The 23,155-nt window shown below is 42.0% G+C and overlaps 1 protein-coding gene across 3 annotated transcripts; it reads left to right on the forward strand.

Moving 5' to 3' along the window:
- Positions 1 to 23,155, forward strand: rgl1 (ral guanine nucleotide dissociation stimulator-like 1). 3 transcript variants are annotated; one of them, XM_053322109.1, is made up of 18 exons: positions 1 to 489; positions 13,599 to 13,709; positions 15,628 to 15,836; positions 15,932 to 16,006; positions 16,094 to 16,284; positions 16,390 to 16,514; positions 16,644 to 16,859; positions 16,954 to 17,057; positions 17,194 to 17,278; positions 17,525 to 17,614; positions 17,960 to 18,046; positions 18,350 to 18,382; positions 18,530 to 18,651; positions 19,030 to 19,119; positions 19,320 to 19,503; positions 20,370 to 20,621; positions 20,731 to 20,845; positions 21,215 to 23,155. In XM_053322109.1, the coding sequence occupies exons 1-18, from the start codon at positions 331 to 333 to the stop codon at positions 21,400 to 21,402; spliced, it is 2,436 nt and encodes an 811-aa protein (XP_053178084.1). In that variant the 5' UTR covers positions 1 to 330; the 3' UTR covers positions 21,403 to 23,155. The 3 variants fall into 3 exon arrangements, with proteins under 3 accessions (XP_053178084.1, XP_053178082.1, XP_053178083.1); XM_053322108.1 differs by lacking the exon at positions 1 to 489 and adding an exon at positions 11,012 to 11,126; XM_053322107.1 differs by lacking the exon at positions 13,599 to 13,709.

The raw sequence follows: 23,155 nt of genomic DNA on the forward strand, positions 1-23,155 counted from the left end.
AAGAGGGAAAAATAGAAACTAAGGGGGAGAAAGCACAGAAACAGGAAGGGAGAAAACATTCATGAGAGGAGAGTTATCATCTGTCACACCTCTGAGCTGAAATCCAGGAGGAGGTGACAACGTCAGCTTTGCTCTGGAAAATCAAGAGGAACTCCTGTGGACTCATTCATAATCACATCCTTCTCATCTGGAGTCTCATTTGGCTACCACAGCTCCATCTTTCTACAACTCTCCCTGAAGAAGACTCTATCTACTCTGCCGTCCAGCCTGAAATATGCCCTGCTATCCCTGCCATCCCTGTCACCCCTGCCGTTGATCCAGGCAGTCGGCATGATCTCCCACTACCCTTTGGCTACCCTTCTGCCCTGGCCTCCAGGGTCCCAACACCACTGTCCCGACCTGGACTGCAGCCTGCTGCTGGAGGGGGAAGGAGGTGTTGCTCTGCAGAGGTATCAACCTCGCTATCCAGAGAGCACACCACACCACTGGGTCAGTACACACAGTACATGGCAGACTGATTGTGTGTGTGTTGAAATCTGTTTTTATTTCTGGGAAGTGCAGGTACTTCCAGTCTTGTTAAACAATGTGGCAGATGTTGGCCTTCGCATGAGTGACCTTCCTGTGCCTTATGTTATTTAAAGCATGTGAGATACTGCGATGTTGTTTGGTGTCAAAGGTCTGGTTAGTCTTGATACATTCAAGGATGGGAATGGGAAGTAAATTGTAAATTGTAAAATGAATACAGGAGAAATTCTAAGAAACCAATTCACTGATGAAAAAAAAAACGTAAGAAGTATAAACATTCATAGAGAAGTAGTGAGGAATGGAGAGTTAGGTGGACCAGGCCTAGTGTTAGTGGTTCCTCCAAGGTCTGTTTGTTGGATGTTTGTGGTGATTGTGAGAATGCAGAGGAGAGTAAATAATGAGAAATGAAAAATATGGAAAGAGATACCTATGTGTTTGCATGTGTGAGAAAAAAGTGATAAATCTGTGACTGCTCTAACTCCAGTGGTCTCTTTTCAATGTACAGTAAGTGAGGATCATTTTGAAATCAAATAAGTCAGAAACACCCTCCTCTGGACAACTTGCTCAGGTCAACTGAGAAATTAAGCAGTAATCAGCTCATTGACATTTCTTAAACCATCATCTCATTTTTCATTACCTCTGTTTGAACTCTGCTCTATGAAATTTTATGCAACAAGTCGACAGCTCATAGTGCGAAAAGTCAAAGTAGACAAGTAACCTTTGGTTGCCCAGATGGGAGCACAGCTGACCTCTTGTGAAAGACAGTAATTCACAATCACTGTAACTACCGCTTATTGGTTGCTTATTGTGTGTGTGTGTGTGTGTGTGTGTGTGTGTGTGTGTGTGTGTGTGTGTGTGTGTGTGTGTGTGTGTGTGTGTGTGTGTGTTTGAGACAGCACAGTTTTGCTGGTCAGCATGTTCACAGTGAAGGTATTCCTCACCTCACCTCAGACCCCAACCAGAATAATGATTTTAATGTGTCAGAGCTAAAATCACAGTGACAGAAATGTTTCTCTGGTTATGCTTCATGTCCGCATATACACTGATTTGTGTTTATTTACTTTTCTGTTCAATTTTTCTCATAACAATGTGATTACCAGAAAACAACCTGCAGCGACAGCTTATTCCAGCTTAGTTGTTGCTAATTGTTTGCATGTGCGTACTTGTGCTAATGAGGTCAAACAGAAAATGTTGTTTGGTATTTAAACGGGACGTTGAGATTTTGTGAGTAGAATTACTGAAGTTGAAAAACCAGCCAGCTGAAGTGTCCTTAAAGGACAGTTTCACAATGTTTCAAGTCTGTCTTAAAACAGCAGTCAGGTGTCCACATGTAATTGAAACAGTTTTTTGTTGCTGTAGTCATTACTCCTCTCCTTACAATGATGTATTTTAAAGTCTATTTGAAGCTAATATGAAGCTTTAGCTGTCCAAATGAATCATTCCTAGTTCATTCATTCATTTTGTTGACAGGAAAACAGGAAAACACTGTCCATCGAGACAAAAAGAGTTTTGTTTTTTTCAACTAAAAAGACTAACTGTGGAAGACAGTTTGACTAAGACATCTGAAGTGTCTTATTATCTTAAGATAAACTTCTAAATGCATTTTTGCTGAAAATTAGGTCTTTGGATTTTGTTTTTAAGGGATCTTCTGATGGTCAGTATCAACAGGAGGAATTATTACAGCAAGAAAAACCTGTTTCAATGTTCATTTTAGAGTTCAGTGTTGCTGTAAGACAGACATGAAAAACTGTCTGAATGTTCTGTGACAGCAAAACTGGAAAAACAGGATTCATAACTCCATCATTACTATTACTACATGAAGTTTTCATTGAGTGATGGATTTCACTTTAATCAGATACCTGTCGGAATCTGTCAGTATGTGTGTGTCAATGTTTTGAATGTTTGGAGATCATCCACCCCGTTGCCTATCTGACATCCTGGTTGACATGTCCTCCCAGCTCGCAGGACTGTTTCCGCCAATTGTTTCACAGGGTAAGGAGACTGGAGGTTAACTTGCACACACTCACACACTCTGAGTGCCACAGTCAAAGTGAGGTTAAGCTTACATCCATCAACTCTGCATGTCAGGAACTCAGCAATCCTTGTGACTGTTTTTTATTGAGTTGTTGGGCTAGAGAGCAATGAGTGCAATTACACAGAGGGTTAAATGCCTTCAATAAAATTATGTAATAATAAATGAAACTATCAGTGGCTGTGATAGTGAAATTTACCTGTGGTATAAAGCAATAACTGCGCAACCTTTCCACGTGTCCATCATACTGGCTTGGGCTGGCTCAGACTTTGCCTTAATTGCTCTCAAGTATTTCGTTCTCATCTGTCAGCTAACTTTTATCCACACCTGAAGGAGGTTATGAAACCATGCCACTCATAAAGTCACTGATTGGACTGACTTGTCTGCGTAATCATCCAGCTGAATTGTTACAGACAGCTGTCAGGTCCACAGTTCAGGTCAGAGGCAAGGGAGGAGTGCTGAGGTGTCAGCCATTATCAGCAAAGGACAGTGAGACTCCCACATGTGAACATATGGTCATGTAAGCAGGGGGAACACAGAGATATATATCTATATTACTATATTTATTATATTATATTTAAAATCCATCTTTTAAAAGGCATAATTCAGACGTCAGAGTTTATGTCAAATAAAGGAGTGACACAGGACATGACTGGGTATAATCCTAACTGATTAGAAGTGAGAGTGTTGACAACACACATATCTCAGTGGGTTATCACAGTACATTTTATTGCTCTAACTTCATTTTAGAAGTCTGTGGGACATTTCTACTGTTCTCTCTCTGTCAGCGATAGGGCAATGTAATCAAGCTACTGGCTGATCAATAAAAAGCTCCAGTAGAGGGAATATTAACCACGCCCTCACGCCCGTTGGCCCACAGTGACCAGCAGGATAGTTCAATAACCTCAGCAGGTCATTTGCTGGAAATGCAGAAGTGACTGTTTTCAGGGAGAATGGGGACAAAGGAAGAACGGAATAGAGAATTTTGATGATGAGGTGTTTTCCATTGAAAAAAATAAGAAAGCTGAGCTAGCACTCCTCCTTCCTCTTTCTTCTTTTTTAAACAGAGAAGTGCACGTTTCGAGCTAATGCTCAGTGACGTCTCAGTGTTTCTATTCCTGAAGTACAGATACTTGCTTGTCATGTGTTTTGATGACTTGTTACCACAATTTCAACAGTTAATTGACTCATTCATCCAGCTAAGACTAGTTGTATGAGTGGTGTGCTGGTTCATTAACTTTTAAAGTAACATATGGCTTTCACTTTTACAAGGATCTCTGTAATTTTTTTTAGAAAAATCAATACATTTTACAAAGATGTATTGGTGGCAGCTGGGAAACCATCACTTAGATGAGAATAATGGGTTAGGGTTAGGGTAGGGAGCACAGACAATATAAGACACAAGAGGAGGGACAGTAATGTACTTAAGTTCAGCCATTTCTGTACAATCTTTTTTCTTTAATTGACCAATTCGCAAACTACCAAACTTATTTCTTCTCCAAAATCCAGGTCATCTTTTTATTCAGTTGACTACTTAAGATGGTGTTTACACACTTGGGTAAGCCCGGGCATGTCAAGTTGTCTGGTCGCCTGTATCTCAGTTGACGTTCGTATTGTGATCTTGAGCTTAATTAGGTCACATAATGGGACTGGTGTGAAAAGTCAATTCTTCAGTTATTGTCCATGTCCCCTGCACATCAATCCCCAGGCAACAAACACCACAGGGGCAGCCTGCTCAATTGGGGCAGAAACTCATCAGACCATATGGAGATGGGTGTGTATTATGTTGTGAATTGTGTGTGTATGTGTGTGTGTGTGTGTGTGTGTGTGTGTGTGGGGGGGGGGTTAAGTGTGGGTTGAGCACTGGTAGGAGGCAAGAGGCAATATTGGCAGCAGCATGTCTTTGATATGGTTTGGTTTTTATGGTTTGGCAGTTTGGTGACTGTGTGCCTGTATATGTCTGGGGCAAGGTGCCCCCCACCAAACACACACATTTGGACGCACAAGTGCATGCACACACAAAATCCTCTACTCCTTTTCCCACTCAGGCAGGGCATGCAATATTAGCCACGACGCATGACTAGGATCAAGCTGGCATTGTGATGTGGGTGTTATTGTGTGTGTGTGTGTGTGTGTGTGTGTGTGTGTGTGTGTGTGTGTGTGTGTGTGTGTGTCTGTCTGTGTGTCTGTGTGTGTGTGTGTGTGGCATTAGTGTGTAAAGCTGGTCATTAATATGAGTAGTCAGCAGTCATACATTCAGTGTGCCAACAGATAATTAACTATAATAAGTGCAGAAATCAAACACTATGATAAAGAAACAATGAAAATTTAGTTCAGAAAAGAGAACATATGTGTGTGTCTTATTGTAACTTTACACAGTATCAGATGTGTCTATATTGCTCTGAGTAAATATCTTCTTATATTTTGTTGTTATGGCAACAGCTGTGTTCTTAAAGCTTGTTTATGTGCTACAGTACAGCTACTGCCTCTTTTTTTGTAGCAGCCCTAGTACGTGTTGTGTTGTGTGTTGTGTTCATCACTAACTGCAGTTTCATTTCCTCCGAGGCACATGCTTCACTTTTGGAATTTAACACTAACAGGGCTGCAGACTACAGAATAATATCACATAGAATTAAAATCAGCACAACAAATTAGATGGAAGGAACCTTTAATTTCCTCGTATTTTTCTTTCACAGTACGGTCAGAACAAACACTGTTTTAACAAACACTGAAGTAAAAACCGAAATAGCGTAATAGTTACAGTAACTGTGTACATTCTGGTGTGATGTATTTGCAGCCTTGCTGTGTAGTTTTTCTGGTGTGATTTCAGGTTTTGGTGTGGCAGCAGTTCTCACCAGAGTGTTACCAGTTTCATTGATGCTGTGTGCTGTTTTTGTTGCGTATATGACAACTTAGAGTAGCATGTATCTGTGGGGCAACAGATGGTCCTTCTCTCATTAGCAGGGGGTCAGACAGACAACCGAGCCAGTCCAGACCGATTCATTCAAGGCTTAGCTAGGGCTTAGATCTGGGGAGGGTGGGGGGTTGTCAGGGTTGAGGCCCAGGAAGGGGGGTTGTTGTGTATGTGTGTGTGTGTGTGCTGCATGGGTCTAATTTATCGTAACTCTTCTAAAGACAGGGACACCTGAAAGTACCCTTACAAGCAGCATACTATCTGAGTCATCATAGTTCCAGAGTGGATTATCCCCGCTTTAGTGCAACGGTCCGACTGGCCCCACATGAAGGCTGTTAAGGTTAAAAAAACAAGTCTGTTGTACAGTTTCATTAAGCTAAAACACATCTGCACATAAACATGATTTGCTGTAAATGAAGCTGAAATTTCCCCCTAAAGCGTGTGCTGGTGTGAAGGGTCAGATGTGATTTCAATGTTGAGTGTGAAGAAGGAGGCGTCTCTGTCTGAAGCTGTGGACTTTACTGGAAACTAAAATGATGTCACCCATCCAGAGAGAGGAGAGAGAGAGAGAGAGAGAGAGAGTTCAACAACAGCAAGTACAATAGATCTGAGGGGAGCAGAGACATGACATAAGAGCAGAGGGAGAGGGAAGGAGAGAGGCAGAGATGGAGCTTTAATGTGGTTGCTTGAACAAAGGGTTCAGTTGACCAAAGAAGAGACAGAAACAGAGAAAGAGAGAACAAGAAAATGCAGCTGTGTGTGTGTGTGTGTGTGTGTGTGTGTGTGTTGTGAGAGGAGATCTGGCATGTCCTCATCCATCTGTGTTTTAACAAATGAATCCACAGACATGGAGTACATTGCCACTGCTTTACAGCTCTTAAAACACCATATTTTTTTAGAACGTTGCTTGCACAGCTATTCTGTTTTATTGAGTTATAGAGGATCACCCTGACCCCACACCATAAATCCAACCTGGAGTTGCTGAAGCCTCTGCTGACTATGGATAAACAAGGTGGTTTATGAACTCTGCCCTCTACTGGGCAGAATGCTTTGGAAACACAAACCAACCAACTAACCACACACAAACACACAGTGAAAGCAGACATGATAAGTACATTTAGACATGTGCAGATATGTGATAAAAGCTGTGGTCTTGAAGGCTGAAAAATGCACAAACAAGAACAAAGTATTACCTGACTGCATGTTTTACTGACACATTTTGTCCTCATATGGTAACAGGGAAGCTTATAAATTTTACGCAATGACTTTTTCCACTGGAGAGTTTGGCTCCAGTTACTACTGATACTCCTCTCAATGGATTAAATTATGAGACTCCGCTCCTCTTCAGCAAATATGGAAAAAAGTCTTCCAGTCTGAAGTAAGAAATAACTCATTATCTGAAAGTCAGTACAAGATGCTACGGTTGCATCATGCTTGTCTTTCTGCCAGTATGGATTCTCTCAGTTTCTGACTGTATTGTGAACTCTTCCCCTCTCCATCTTCCTTTCGACGTCACACACAGAGTAAAGATAATGCCCTTTCAAGTTAATCTCTGTAGTGTCCTACACTTTCTCTGATGCACGACCTTCTTATCTTGGATGTAGACACTGACATTACACATGCCCCCCAAGAGTCAATTATTGTGCTCTTTGTTTTTGTGTGTAACCAAATGTGTGCGTCTTGATATATCTGTGAATTTTCAGACTACTCTGCTCTATCTGCTTACATCAGGATTCGTGTTTATTACTCCTCTCCTCTCCTCTCCTTTCCTTTCCTTTCCTTTCCTTTCCTTTCCTTTCCTTTCCTTTCCTTTCCTTTCCTTTCCTTTCCTTTCCTTTCCTTTCCTTTCCTTTCTTCTCCTCTCCTCTCCTCTCCTCTCCTCTCCTCTCCTCTCCTCTCCTCTCCTCTCCTCTCCTCTCCTCTCCTCTCCTCTCCTCTCCTTCTTATTGGTCTGCTTTTCTAACCATGCTTCAGGCCAGAGAGGCTCCCCAGCCAGTCAGGTATGAGGACAGCAGCCTTGCTGGAGTCAGGAGGCTGGAGGCAGGAAGTGGGAGATTTCCTGGAATGTGCGTTTTTCCCCACAGTGGTGCAATAACAGTGTGAGCTGCACTCCTCCTGTTTTTGTCCCCTTTCTGTCTGTACTGTTGCTCCCTGTACTGACGTTGTGGAACAGAGAGAAGACCATACTTGGGAAGTTCAATGATGGCAGGAACCCAGTACAAAAAACTGCTTTGTCCCCATTAAGGGCTTTCCTACGTATTATTATGTCATTAGTCTTCCAAGAGAAAGTAAAACTCAGGATGGATGTAGATTAGGAGTACCATGTGCTATATCTGACAGCCTTTCAAACATAGCAGCATTCACCTTTATCATATTCTGTTTAACTTTTACATTCAAAGTAGCAGTATTAAGATGTAGGGCCTCCTCGACATTACTCAGGTATATAAGGATGTGACACTCAGTAGTGGAAAATACACTTATTCTTTGCTCAGGTATTTCCATAAGTTAGATCCACAACACTGAAATGCTGATTACACAAGGTGGAACAGGGTGCTTATACTTTTGCTGATAAAAATACTTTTACATCATTTTACATTTTCATATCATGTCATGGAGTGCAGTGTGGTATTATTATTTGTATTAAGGTGAATGATTTAAATACTTCCTCCACAGCTGATGAGACTTAACTTGAGTGTCACAACTGTGAGATTTGAAACACATTTAATCAGGTTTTGAATTGTTAAAATCCCAGAACAATAAACATTGAATTAGACAGTACTAGGAAAGCACTTTCATGGTCATACTCATTAAATATTTAACTATAATACTTTAAAAAATAACTTTTATAACAATTTCAACATAGATCTCATGTAATTTTATGTCATTTAGGGCATTCAACATTTTGTGAAATATGCTTCAGAGTCTCCACTGGCAACGTCACGGTGATGATGAGACTCCAGGAAGTAACAAAACCCTGCTGTAAAACTAAAACCTGTCATTGAGACTTTGATTTTTATAGGGATCTAAAGTGACCTTTACGGGTGTTTGTAGGCAGATTTTGTCAGTTCCCTCATGTCTCCAGTCTTTCTATACAAGCTAATCTATCTGCCTGCTAGCTCTAGCTTCATATTTAGCATGCAGTCATGAGAGTGTATTTCCCAAAATGTTTGATTGATGAAATGATTGGATTTGGCCTGAGGGACTTGGGAATCGACTTGGATTTGGGCCAAAACAGCTCTGATTCACTGAAGCCTGGCCTCCTTTTCCTCTGTAGAACCTTAAACTACAGAACAGGCCCACATGAGTCCTTTTATCATATTAGCTTGCATATACTACTGTAACAGACCCCAGAGTATGAGAATACATTTCTCATTTTGATCTCAAGTTGAAAGATGTGCGTACTTGTCTGCTCATCCATCAGACTGAGCAACAGCTGTCACATTTGTCAGACGTCTTGTTTGCGTTGAGATATGACATCAGTCCCACTGTGAGACCAACACTCCAATTCCCCAGGGCAGAGCTGGAGGTCGTGTGGGGTTGTAACCTTCCCACTGCCCCTCTGGGCCATCCCAGAGCTCCAGAGACCCAAGTGGACACCGGGGCAGCTTGGCCTGGGAACTGGAGCCCAGCCAGAAATACAGTCTGAACAGAAAAACTGAGAAAACACATGATCACACACAGGAACACTCTGATGGAGACGTTCAGCGGGCTTCCCTGCACTCTTAGTGGCCTCTAGCTCTCCAAAGCTGAGAGGGGAGCAATGATGCCAAGAGCGAGGACCTTGTGTATGTGTGTGTCTGTGTGTGTGTGTGTGTGCACCCTTCTTGGCAGTGCAGTGTGCGACAGCCAGTGACGCTGAGTGTGACGTTGGGGTTATAGGAGCCAGAGGAGTGAGTAGGCATATCGCAGACACACACGTGAAAAGGGGGCCGCTGCAGATCTAGCATCTCACCCACTGAGCCAGATGACAATACACATCATAAGGTTCTGTCTGTCTCAGGACAGTCCTCATGACTCTGGATCATTTCATCAATGGACTAAATGAACTTGTTAATCTAAGACCCAGTGCTTGCTCACATTTGGTATGTTTTTACAATACAAGAAAGACAGCTCACAATTCCGGTGCTTGATTCATATCTTCCCGTTTATTCACACACAAGTGGGCTCTTTGAGTACGTGTGCACGGACATTCATGGTGGAACAGTGTTGTCCATTCTCCTCTCCCGTCACTGACAATACACAGTGTTGGTGACGGCATATACGGCCTTCCTTGTATTGTCCCACGCAGGGAGCATGAGGAGGCCGCAGCTGCTTTACTCACAAGACAGCAAGGACCTGCAGTACATTATCACCCACACTCTGATATCTATTCATAAATGTATGTTAATCTATATGTTTATGGTCAACGATGTATAGAAATAAATAACCAGATGTGTAAAATGCATATATAAAACTACAGGCTCACTCAAATACCTAAACTCTCCTCCTTTTTTTTCTTTACATTTTGTTTCCCCCTTTCCTTTGTGTATTGTATATTCCTTCTTTTCTTGTTGGGGTGTGAATAAGGAGGGTATGGATGTCTGGATGCAAGATTTGAGATGGTTTTGATGTTTTTTGGGTGTTGTGATGACTGAAAAACGAATGAAAATGCCAAAAAAGCAACAAAACTATGCTAGAATAAACTTAAATATCTTAGCTAAACATCAAATAAGATAAAATAGTTGACTGAAGTATGCAGGCCTAAAGTGAAAGTGCTCATAAAGAAAGTCAGTTAATACCTCCATGCTGCAATAGGTGTTTTTCTTCTTTTCTTTCCTGGCACCAAAGGTTTCTAAAATGGTCAGACAATTTTATGTTTCAATGAAGCACAGATGTTGTAAATAAAGTTATCAAACCGCTGCCACATAACAGAGGAAAAAAAAACAAAAATCAATATTATCTGTTAAAAACACACTTAAAAACACCCCATACATTTCTGTGTCATTATAATAGGCTACACAAAAATGACAATACAAAAATAAATAATTCAAATACAAAACAACAAAATTATAGAAGCAAAAAAAAAAAACTGATAATAAAACAGAAAAATATAAAATAGCAGCAATAACAAACAACACAACTGAAATACAAGTTAACCAAATTGACTTTGAAAGCTTGTAATTATAAATACACTATTAATATAATACTATATATTTTAAATGTCATCCGTGTTCAGTGGTTTTCACTGCAGAGTGATTTATGATGAGAGTGTATTGGTCTATTGCGCAAACAGAACTCACAACTGCGTCTGAGCGGGCACATTGTTGTCACTGATGAAAGTCAGACAAAAAGAGAGGAGGAGGAGGAGGAGTTTGAGCAGGACTGTTGTGAGTGCGAGTAGGAGGAGTTTGGTCATTCAGTAGAAGAGGGGACCGCTTACTGACAGACAGGGAAGGAGGATTTGGACTTTGAAAGGAACGGCCGTGTGTGGTTAAGGGAAAGTGTTTTTCCCCCCAGCGTGGATCTTGGACTTTTTAAAAGAAAAGACACTACTTCTTCTTCTTCTTCTTCTTCTTTTTCTTCTTCACCCATTGGCGGAATAATACCGAGCTCTGATGCTGTCCACGGATCATGAAAGAAACGCTCACCATGAAATTCGCCTGGAAAACTAAAATGGTAAAAAACAAAAACAAAAAAAAAGCTCACCGTTTTCCATCCTCTGCTATGTTGTTGAGTTTGTGATTTTGAAGTCAGCTTAGTGGGAGAGGGAGGGGTGGAGAGGGAAGTGGGTTTGGGGGAGAGGAGGGGGGGGGGGGGGCTTGGGAAAGTAGCGGATAAAGGGGAAAGAAGAAGGGGGGGGCGGGGTAGGGGGGCACAGCTGAACATTGAGTTTTAATTGTTTTTACGCGCATATGTTGTGGCGCAGGACCCTAAATCCAGTTTAACCTATATCGCTTGTGCGTAAAGATGTCACGCAAAGTTTAGAAACGTGGGGAAGGAGGAGGAGGGGGGTGATAAAATAAAAATGTCCCTCGTCGGCTCTGCCAGAGTATGAGAGCTCGATCCGTGAGCTTTCCCCTCCTTGATGATGGATATGAAAACTTTTGTCTGGGGGCCCGCAGTGAAACAGAGAGGGAACAATTGGCGAGGCCCCGGGGCCATCGCTGTCTCTCCACGGGTCCCAGCTGCGTCCAAGCAAGGAAAACACAAAAGCCAACAGATCATCGCCAAAGATTTAACACAACCGCTGTTGTTGTTATCTTGGGAGTATTGTTTCACATACAGCTGATAGGTTGATAGGCAGATTAGCTCTATTTGTAAAGAGATAGTGTTCTATTTGCCTCCCTGCTCTGCTTACTCTGCATATTTTGAGCATCTTCAGTGGAAGCATCCAAGTTAGTGCAGAGAGTAAACAACCCATCTCCTGTTTACACCTCAACCAGGGTCATTTGTTATACTGTGTGTTCTCTGGAAACTCATTTTCTATCCAATGATAACTGTTAAGTTTAAAACAAGCCCTGTGTAAGATATACTACATCCCCTTATCGCTGGTGAAAAGAAATACTGTGACAGGCTGGTTTCCATTTTCGTGCAAGCTCATGGAACTTTGCCTCACATTAAGCCCCAAACTTGGTGCACAAAGCGAGCAGAGCTTTTTTAAACCCCGCTCTGAAAAACATCTCCAGCTCTCTGGCTGACAAAAAAGCAGGCTGTGTGTGCAGACTGTGAACTCAGCAGCCCGGCCGGCCAGCGCAGAGACCTCCCTCTATTGTTTTGGGAGTGTGTGGACTGCATGACTCATTCACTGATGTATTTATCTGTCTCTGCGCCAGCCAAGCCAGCAGCTAAAGAGAACATGTAGAAGACATGTAGATGGAAAAGGATGGTTAGACAAATTCAAGTGTAGAGTGTAACATGGACAACACAGATATGCTTGCTGGTTTCATCTGTTCTTTTTTTTTAACTCCTCCTCTCCCTTTCCTTTTCTTTGTGTCTTTTTTTTTGTTTGGAGCTGTCTTTCCATTTCTGCATCACTTGCTTCTGTTTAAACCCAAACACGCCTCTGATGCAGGTCCAGTCATGGTCGAGTGCCACCGGCCACCGTGACTGACCATTGAGCCTGTTAACGGTGACTTTGACCCTTGACCCCCTTTTTTTTTCTGGCATCCCGTCTGTTTGGCAGTAGTTTGGACTTTACCATTGAGCTGTGTAAATGAAAGTGGGGACAAGTGAGAGTGATCTTGGCTGCCTTTGCCTGTGTGTGAGGACTTGGCCATAATACTGCATGCGTGGTGTTTATATTTGGCCAGTCTCTCTCCTTCGCTGTCTCCCTGCCTCTCTGTTTTTGTCTCTGTCTCCGTATGTTGATCTCTCAGCAGATCCCAGGCTCTGTTTGCGCGCACTCTTAGCAGTACTTTTATATTTTGATTCCACTCTGTTTGTTTATGCGTCCTGCTGTTTGTCAGTGATTTACAACCAGAGACAGACATAGTGCATATGGACTGCTGCTGCAAGATGAGCACAAATCCATTTTGTCTTATGGGTTTATTTAAGTGGTTGTGCTCCGGAGGCACAGATTTGTGATCAAGTTCTCTTGGCTTGTATTAGACAGACAAACAGACATAGACTTATCAACAGAGAGGAAAAAAAGAGAAAAAAGTGATGTAAATCTCCTGTTTTGTTGCGTAGGGGTTAGTTTGAGAGACTTCATCCATCCTCCATTCTGGCTCTTATCTCCAGTTTTTCTGAGCTCCAGGAAAGCTGCCCAGCTCTGACTTCAGCTCCAGAAGAGACAGGGACACAGTGAAAGAGATGGATAGGGAATAAAAGAGGGAGTGTTGGGGGTTGGGGGTTGGGGAGTTGGTCATTCTTGATGTTTTACTGCACTTCAGTCCCTTTCTTCTTATTTTGCTTGAGTGCTATGGCTGTAGTTCTGTGTTTCTGAGATTCTTCCTTCTGCTTTCCTTTAATAGCTTTTAGAAAAGTGAATTCCCATTCTGTTAAAACACTGTCAAAATAACACTCATTGTTAAAGTTTTGCACTACAGCCATTGGTTATTTACAGGAAATTGTTTAATCTCCTCTTGTCTTCCTCTCCTCTCCTCTCTGGGTTCCTAACAGTTTTTCCCTCTTATTCCTTCCATGCAGAGCTCGGTGCAGGATTGGGGGGAGGAAGTTGAGGAAGGAGCCATCTACAATGTGACACTGAAGAGGGTTCAGATTCAGCAGGCGGCCAACAAGGGAGCAAGATGGCTGGGGGTGAGTAGGCCTGTCTGATCTCTCACGCTGTGACAGAATCACAGCTGACAAAGCTTTTTCAGAAAGGAGATGAGTCAAGCTCCAAACCCACAGTGAAGCAAATTACACATCTAAAAAAACTGATATTCTTTCCACTCTCTTAACCTGTTGCAGTGCAAAATGTGAACTGAGGATTTTTTTTTTATTCCAAGTGGAAAAGTCTAGGAATGTGACATGTGTAGATGGTTTATAAAAGAAGTTCAGTTAGCTTTCCACTTAAAACAAAAAATATCGAATCTCTATTGTTTGAAGCAGACTGTGTCTCTCAGTTGTGCGATGTCTCTCAGCATGTTCCACTGGTGGTGTTGTTTTAACATTTGCTATAAGTCTCTCAGTATAGACAACACCTTTTTAGCTGCCTGCTGAAAATCAACAGTTTCACCAACAGTTTCACCAGACCTGCACTGTTTAGCCAAAGCATGTGATTTCCTGACTTTCCCAGCTGCCAACAAAACTGCTCCATCCCCTGTTCAGCAGTGCTTTATAAAACGCTGCTTTAACAAAAACAAACAAAAAAAAAGGGGGTGGGGGTTAAAGGCTTTTCCTTGAGTTGTGCATTTTTGTCAGAACACATAAGGCATTGCTGTTTATATCAGCATAATAAGATGTTATACAGTATATTATTATTATTCTGCACTGAACAGTCAATTAGAGGGTATTATGTTTACTTTGTCTTGTGAATTGTATTAGAGATATCTGCAGGAATGAATGAACTTCAAAAATTAAAAACTAAAATATAGATTAGAAAATAAGGATGAGTTTTCCCAAGAGCAATCAGAATCTTGTATGTGTGTATGGTCTTTTGTATCACTGTTTATTGCTCTCTTTGTGCTTGACATGGGGGATGGGGGATTGGCATGTGAAAGAAGAAATAGATAACAGCTCTGAGGCTTTAAGACTGTATTGATGTATTGACGACAGCGCATGTTGCCAACTGTATTAGAGTTAATTAAAACAGTGTGTGTACTTGATACAACACTGTGTATTGAGTAGAGTAGAATAGAGCGTGCTCCCGTTTGAGACAGCAGTATATTTACTATGAACAGTCAATTGTCTGCGAACAAGAGCAATTACAATCAGTGCAGTTGAACACTGATGTGTTGTTTACAGTGTACAGTGTGTGTGTTTACAGGATAGTTGCAACTCCATTCAGTTGCAAAGTTAGTGCATTTTTAATGAATTGTGAACTGTAAGCCAGTGTGTGTGTGTGTGTGTTTGTGTGTGACTGGACAGCAGGGTCCCCTCAAAGCCATGAATAATCATATTTCTTGTGCATACTTAGTTGTTATCAGAGGGGAGTGGTGGGAGAACTTGGCTCTGCTGTTGCTGTCCTCCTCTCTGTCTGGAGGGACGGTGGAGGAGGGGCCATGCTGTGATTAAAAGCAGATTGGAGTGTTTCCTGTTGTAGCGTGCTAACTTCACCAAGGTCTCTCTCTCTCTCTCTGTCTGTGCCACCTCTTGTACGTCTCTCTCCCTGCCTGTTTTGTAACTGTCCATTCTCACCCCGTAGACACAATAGTCGGACACATCTGGATAAATCAGAATTAAATATAGGTCATGATTTTCTTCCCTCTTTTTTTGTCTTCTATTGAATTGCCTCATTCACTTTATTTCATTATAGCTTGAAACTTACCCCTGATCCATTTAAAGGACTCTTTTAAAGGATGTTATGTTTTCTTATTGATTATGAAAGATAAAAAACAAGTTAACCAGACATGCTAGGAGAATAAGTATGTAATCACACCCGTCCAAAACCAAAGAAAACCAGGAAAGGCTCAGCAAGCACCAACCAAATCCCTGCAACTATTCTACTGCTCATTACAATTCCCACTAGTCTAACAGTGTGAAAATATCTGTTTGTGTGTGTGTGTATGTTTAGGCGGAGGGGGATCGTCTGCCTCCTGGCCACACGGTGAGCCAACTGGAGACCTGCAAAATCCGAAGTATCCGTGCTGGAACACTAGAGCGTCTGGTGGAGACGTTATTGACGGCATTTGGTGACAACGACCTCACCTACACCTCCATCTTCCTGTCCACCTACAGAGCCTTCGCTAGCACAAAGACTGTACTGCAGCTCCTGCTAGACAGGTAGGATTGGAGTTAGGTGCTACATTGGGAAGTGGATCCATAAAGCCACAATATTGTATTGATTTAAAGTGATCTCTTCATTTTGTCTACTACAGGTATGGAAGTGTGGAAGAACATGAACAAGACACCAACAGATGTCAAGGCTCTGAAACCAATGGAGCCATCAGAAAGTGAGATACAGTTTTATATTTGCTAACTTACCACACCTGTTCTGCCATCAGTGCCAGCTCTCTCAACACTCCAAACTTTCTCCACAGTGCCTTAGCCTCTATCCTTCGTGCCTGGCTGGACCAATGTCCTGAAGACTTCCAGGAGCCTCCTCACTACCCCTGTCTTCACAGGCTAATGGACTACCTGCGCAGGGCCCTGCCTGGCTCAGAGACTCTAAGACGGGCAGAGGGTCTGTTGGAGCAGCTGCAGAGCCAGGCTGGAATGGATGACAGTGATGGTAACTTTTCACATATACAGTATATTTCCCCCCCATAGTAGTATTTATTTTTTCATCTCAACTATAATTTCCTCTATGTCAAATTAACTATTTGCTTGCTTTCAGCTGGTTTCCATGGCAACAGCTCTTTCTGCCTAGGGGAGGAGGAGGAAGTTGAGATCGAGGTCCAGGAGGACTTCCTATCGTTTGACGCCGACCTGGTGGCTGAGCAACTGACCTACATGGACGCAGTAAGTAGACGGAAATGAGATGGAAACAGGCGTTGTGTGTAGTGTAGAAGGGAACGGTCATGTAGGTCACATCCCCATTATTATTCGTCATTGTTGTTATACTGACGTTAGCCTGTTTTTCCACTCTAGCTGCTGTTTAAAAAAGTTGTACCCCACCACTGCCTGGGTTCTATCTGGTCTCAGAGGGATAAGAAACACAACAAGCACAGTGCCCCCACCATTCGTGCCACCATCACTCAGTTCAACGCTGTGGCGGCCTGCGTGGTCAGCACGGTGCTGAAACACAGACAGATCAGACCGCATGTCAGAGCACGGGTCATCCAGCGCTGGATAGACATCGCTCAGGTTGGTAGAAACACACACACACACACATATAAATATATAAAACCTACACTAACCTTTTACCAAGTTATGACTGACCTAAATTCTCTCTCAACAGGAGTGTCGAATACGCAAAAACTTCTCATCTCTACGAGCCATTGTGTCAGCGCTGCAGTCCAACCCTCTGTACAGGCTGAAAAGGGCATGGGCCTGTGTGCACAAGTAAGCCTCAAATCTCTGAACTATGCAGATAATCTCAGCAGGTCTTCATAAAAAGAATCTGCATTTTTGTCAGAATTCAGCAAAATCTCTAATTTCTCACGTGCAGTAGCAGCTAACATGAGTCTGTGCTTGACAGAGACAGCATGCAGACATTTGAGGAACTGTCGGACATATTCTCAGACCACAACAACTACCTGACCAGCAGAGAGCTACTCATGAGGGTGAGTTCTAACTTCATCCTGTATTTCATACCTGGGGGTTGTAAATCTGCTTTTGTTCATCCCGCTGAAATTATGAACGTGTAAATATTCAGTAAATGAGAAGGTGTTGCCCACTGAAACAAATCCTGTTTTAAAGCATATAAATGTTATCTCAATAGAACTGAGAAAGAAATCCTTGAAACATTCCTCACTTCATCACTGGTTAGAATCTTGAGGACCAAAGCTATTTTTTCATCTGCCCTACAGGAAGGTACTTCAAAGTTTGCCAGTCTGGAGAGCTGTGCCAAGGAGCACCAGAAACGCACCCACAAGAGGCTACAGCTGCAGAAAGAAATGGTGAGACAAAGACTGGCAGACTAAAAGCTTCAGCAACAAACAGGGTTTTTTCAAACAGAGCTAAAACCAAGCTTTATATTTTTAAATAACACATTCCTCTAAAGCAATGTACTGTAAAGTAAGTCCCAGACTCTCTAGTATAATGAAGCCACATGCTCAGCTTTGTTTACTCAATGCATTATGTGATGTGCTCGTATTAAGCCAGTGTTATGTTTAACAAACCCACACTGCCATCTGTGAGGACCACAGTGTTAAAAAATCTCTTTAAACTTTTTGTGGCAGCTCAGTGAATTCACAGTACTTAAACTTAGATGTTAGAGTAATCAAATAACTGTTTCTTCACAGGGAGCAATGCAAGGAACAATACCGTACTTGGGGACATTTCTAACTGACCTGACCATGCTTGATACTGCCCTTCCTGACTTAGTAGAGGTAAAAACAAAAAATCCATAACACCTGCCTGAATGTGTATACGTGTTTGTATGTATGTGCCTGTTTGCACCTGTGTGCGTGTTTCGATATTTGAGAGCATGTGTCTGCGAGTTTGCACAACTCTGCACATCTGAGAGTCTGTCTGTGTAACCTGCTGTCAGAAACTGGGGCGTAAGTTTCCATGAGTGTGTGAGGAATTTTGTCGGTCCATTTTTGGAGTGGTCCACCTAATGCTGTTTGTCTAAGCGGCCACTGGTATGTGATGTCCAGAGTCTGACAGCATGCTCTTTGTGTCCTCCGCAGAGTGGTCTGATCAACTTTGAGAAGAGACGCAGGGTGAGTGAAGCTGCAAACGCCATCTCTTCTAATAAAGTTACACCATGACAATTATAACATGATGATCTAGGCTCCCACGTGACATATGTTTGAAGTTAATACGCAAAGAGAAGCAAATCTAATCTAATCAAAACTTTGTCTTTGCAGGAGTTTGAGGTGATAGCCCAGATCAAACTGCTCCAGTCGGCCTGTAACAGCTACTGTCTGACTGCGGATCCGGCGTTCCTCCGCTGGTTTAAGAGCCAGTGTCAGCTCAGTGAGGAGGAGAGGTACTGCTGCTTTACTCAGAATGCCTTCTTTCTTTATTGCACCATTATCCATTAGATGACAAGCAAATTAGTGCATGAGGTCATGGTCTGTTGCATCTATTGTTTATACATACACATACACAATAGCGCCTTCTTTTTCTCCTTTCTCCTCACTTATACCCGCTGTTCTCATGTCATCTCAATACTCCCTACTGGTCTATTGTGCTTGTTATTTTTGCTCTGTGTGCTCTCTTTTCTCCCTCCCTCTCTTGCCCTCTCTAACTTTCTCTTTCCTTGTTTTTTTACCCAGAATTCATGGTTCCTAAAACCACTGGGCACATGGTTGTTTGGTCATGTTTTATGATGTTTAAGCTTAGTTATTAATGTTCTCTTTTGCAGCTACGCCTTGTCATGTGAAATTGAAGGTCTCGGTGACAGCAGTCCAACTTCACCCAAACCACGAAAAAGCATGGTGAAGAGGCTCAGCCTGTGAGTATATCCAGAAAATGGATTTGAATAGAACCTAATGGAGGAGGGTCTAGTTTGAAATGTCTTTTGAGTGGGCTTGTAATAGTTTTCCTTGGCTTAGATGTGTCACATTGGACAGATCACATTGTCAAATTCAAGCGGTATATTGCTTTGACCTATTTACTTTTATAATCTAATAACTGACTTCCTTTACTGTCCAGGCTGTTTCTTGGAACAGACAGTAGTGCAGCCAGTTCTCCCGTCAGAGAGATGCCGCGCTCGCCTCCTACTGGCAGCTCAGGGGAGAGCATGGACTCTGTCAGTGTATCCTCTAGTGACTCCAGCAGCCCCTCAGACAGTGAGGGACTCACCCCCACTCACACCTCCGACACCCAGCAAAACAAGGTGGGTTACAACACTGTGGAAGGTTTTCCTTTTGGGCATACTTAGGGACTGTGTAGAAATGACCAGTGAAAATGCAAAAATCCTTCCTCAAACAAATCAAAATAATTGAACATTATTTAATTGGTACAATGTGCTTTGCTTTTAACAACTAAAAGTGTGCAAAAAATGAATATATAATGGAATAGTATTTTTTTTTACATGGTCAAATAATCACATAGGGGCAGAATTAGCAATTAGCAAACCAAAATTATTGCAAACGTATAAAAATACAAAAATGCATTGTGCTTACTGAGCCATTAACTATTTTTGAATTAAATATCTGTCACATTGAACTTGGGAAGGCTATTGAAAAATGATACACTCTCATTATAATAATATAATAACATATTCTGTTGAGTTCATTCTGATTAAGAACAATAAAATCCTGATACAAAGACACCTTATATGGTAAAATACACATCTACAACACACAAAAGTGATCTTTTGGAGTGGAAATATTTGATCTTTAAAAAAGTATAATTAAAAAAAAAAATCTCATTAGGAAAAACTGAAATGAAGCCCCCATACTTCTACTTGTATAATAAACTAAATGTATACTAAAACTTCCCTCAATAAACACATAACCCGTTCACTTTTCTGGACCCCTTCCTCCTAATAATTTTTGTACAGTCCCTTATTCAAAATATTGTATTTGAGACAAAGCTTAAAATGAAAAACTGTTTCTCTTTCTTTATCTCTCTTTAATCTTGTCACTTGAGGTTTTTCTAAACCATGTCTCAAATAGCTGTAAATTAATGATCAGAATACTGTTGAGTAAACTTAGACTTTTGTGCATCTCTATATGACTTCTCTCTGTGTTTCTTCAGCTATCAGAGTCTTCCTCATGTACTTCACTCCACTCCATGGACACCTGCTCATCAACAGCCAGTGTTTCCATGACACCTGCATCTCCCTCCCTTCCCGGCCCCCCCTGCACTCACAGACGCTGCATCTCCCTCACTCCCTTGTCCCCCAGCTCCCCGAGCCAAAGCCCAGCTTATAACACCCAGGCCCAGGACGCATGCATCATAAGAGTCAGTCTGGAGCAAGGCAACGGGAACCTCTACAAGAGCATACTGGTGAATAATTATGTCTTTTTGTATTCCTGCGAGACTGAGAGGCTACATATACACATTTTTATAATGTATATGACTCCATAATCTTATTTTCTCTCTGTTCCCTAAATAGTTGACCAATCAAGACAAGACTCCAGTTGTAATTTCTAGAGCCATGGCGAAGCACAACCTGGAGGTGGAGCCGGAGGAGGGATATGAGCTGGTACAGGTTATCTCTGAAGAAAGAGGTAAAAAAAAGACTCTACTAGGGTGCTTGATCAGTTTCTTTGAGTTTTCTCATTATTCAGAAGTACACTTTTCCAGAGTTGGCTACATTCTGGGCTCTCCAAAAATATGTGTCATGTTATTCAATATAGTTAGTCATACAGTTAGATTTATAGTAAATACAGAAAGCAGAAGTTGCTGCTGATGTTGCTGTATAAAATGATTCAGCAGTGCCAGCTCTCTCAACACTCAATTCAGCATTTTAATTATTTCGTTTTCTCTACTGATCAGCTCTTTCAAAACTTAATGCACCACAATGACCCATTTATTACTCACAAGAACCAACTCTAACACACTTTCTGTTCTTTCTCTTCCTTCCTTATTTCTATCAGAGCTGGTGATTCCTGACAACGCCAACGTCTTTTACGCCATGAACACCTCAGCTAACTTTGACTTCCTCCTGCGGGTGCGAGGCTCCGCAGGTCGGCCAGTCCAGCTGCGTAGCCGGTGTAGCTCCACACTCCCCCGCACCCAACAACGCTCAAGCCTCTCGCTTAGACTCAGCAAGGTCACTCTGTGACCCTGGACTGCAGTGACCCAGCAGTTTGCCTTTACACCACTAACCCAGGACAATACAGGGTGTTGGATTTGACCTTAACTGTTGGGTTTTAGATGGAGAGGAAGGATGAAGACTCAAAACAGAACAGATGGACCCCAATGAGTTTTTCACTCTTATCTTACCAGTCGGGTCTCTTCTTGAACTGTGCCACCCCCTCCTGTCTTTTTCAGCCCCTTGCCCAACCCTGATATGGAACAAAGATGTGTAGCGTGACTGCCGTGCCAGTGGGACTTAATCTTTGACTAGTAATGGCTGTGACAGAGTGAAACAGCGACCCCAAGTGGCCTCCACTCTTTACAACCACAGGTTTTTGCACACATAATGGGAGCAGCCAAACTCCTGACCTCCAACAGTATTCTGATATTAAAATGAACTCTTTTTGTGTCCTGTGATGTCTGTGTAGCTGAATATTTACTTGTCTGATAACAGAAGAGCTCAAAAGTACAGATGTATGATGGAATCGAAGGAGATGTGGACTGAGAGTCCAGTCCTGTTGCCTTTACTGATGAATGAATGGATCTCTGACAGTATTCTGAATGATATTGATTGATTGACAGGAGCTGTGATGTCATTAATGTCCCTAGTCGGTCATGTTTTCCTGCCATGTCCGGCTTGTGCACAGTGTGCACAGTGTGTGTTCTGCCCCTCTCATATTGTGAGCTGTGTGACGAATGCTGTGTTACACGCATTCTGATTGGTTCCATTACTTGGTTTTAACAAGTCCTCGGCAAATATTGAAATGGCCTTACCTGCCCTATCTTTAGGGTGTAGAGATGCAATTTGTGCTGCTTTCTAATCCAGAAAGATGTTTCATCACATCCTCAGACTTTATTGGAGAGAAAAAAGAGAAGGGATGTACAAGAACAGAGGAATGGAGATCTTTCTGAAATGGAAAGCACCATGCAAAGTGTCTCAAACTGCATACTTGTACCTCTTTGCCCTTCATTATATGAACTACAGAGTTGCACTTGACAGTTTGGAGGAGATGCCAGTGGGATGTGAATACAGAAAAATGTGCGAGCCACTCTGTTGGTGGTTTACTCCCTCTTCACTAAATGAAATACTATTTTTGTCTGTAATTGTTGCTTTTTTATATGTTTTTGTAACACAATGCCAGCTTGGAGAGATGATAGAAGATTTTTAAGGTAAATGTTGAATGAATTCAGAGTGCCAGAAAAAAAAGGAAGCCAGTGCCAGATTTTACTGTGATACATTTAATTTTAGGGACACTTCAGTTCATTACACACACAATCCAAACACCTCTTCACACACTGAATTCCCATCTGTTTGCCTCATGGGTATTCTTGTCATCATCATAGTTTCACAACAACATTGCCAACACTTATCACCTGTCACGTAACAATGACACATACAGATAAACACTTAACTGACCGATTTTGTTTTCCTTCACTCCTGCAGACGCTCTAATGTTAGAGTTGTACCATTGTGCCATGATCTAATGTTATTGCAATCAGTTAAAGTTCACTGTGTACACAACCAAGAAAATGTTACCTTTCCCTTGAGGATACTGGTTCACTGGTGGGCTTGTGATAATGGCCCAGTTGGCCCAATCATTTGTCTCCATGCAGCACTTCACTTTAAAGATGTTATGTCCTTAAATCACCCTCAGTTCCTATGTTTCCTATGTTCTTCACTGCCAAAGACTCTTCCTCTACCTGAATGAATAAATAAATTATTATCATCATTATTATTA

This window comes from Scomber japonicus, chromosome 7 (assembly GCF_027409825.1).
Source record: "Scomber japonicus isolate fScoJap1 chromosome 7, fScoJap1.pri, whole genome shotgun sequence".
In the NCBI taxonomy this organism is placed as follows: Eukaryota; Metazoa; Chordata; class Actinopteri; order Scombriformes; family Scombridae; genus Scomber; species Scomber japonicus.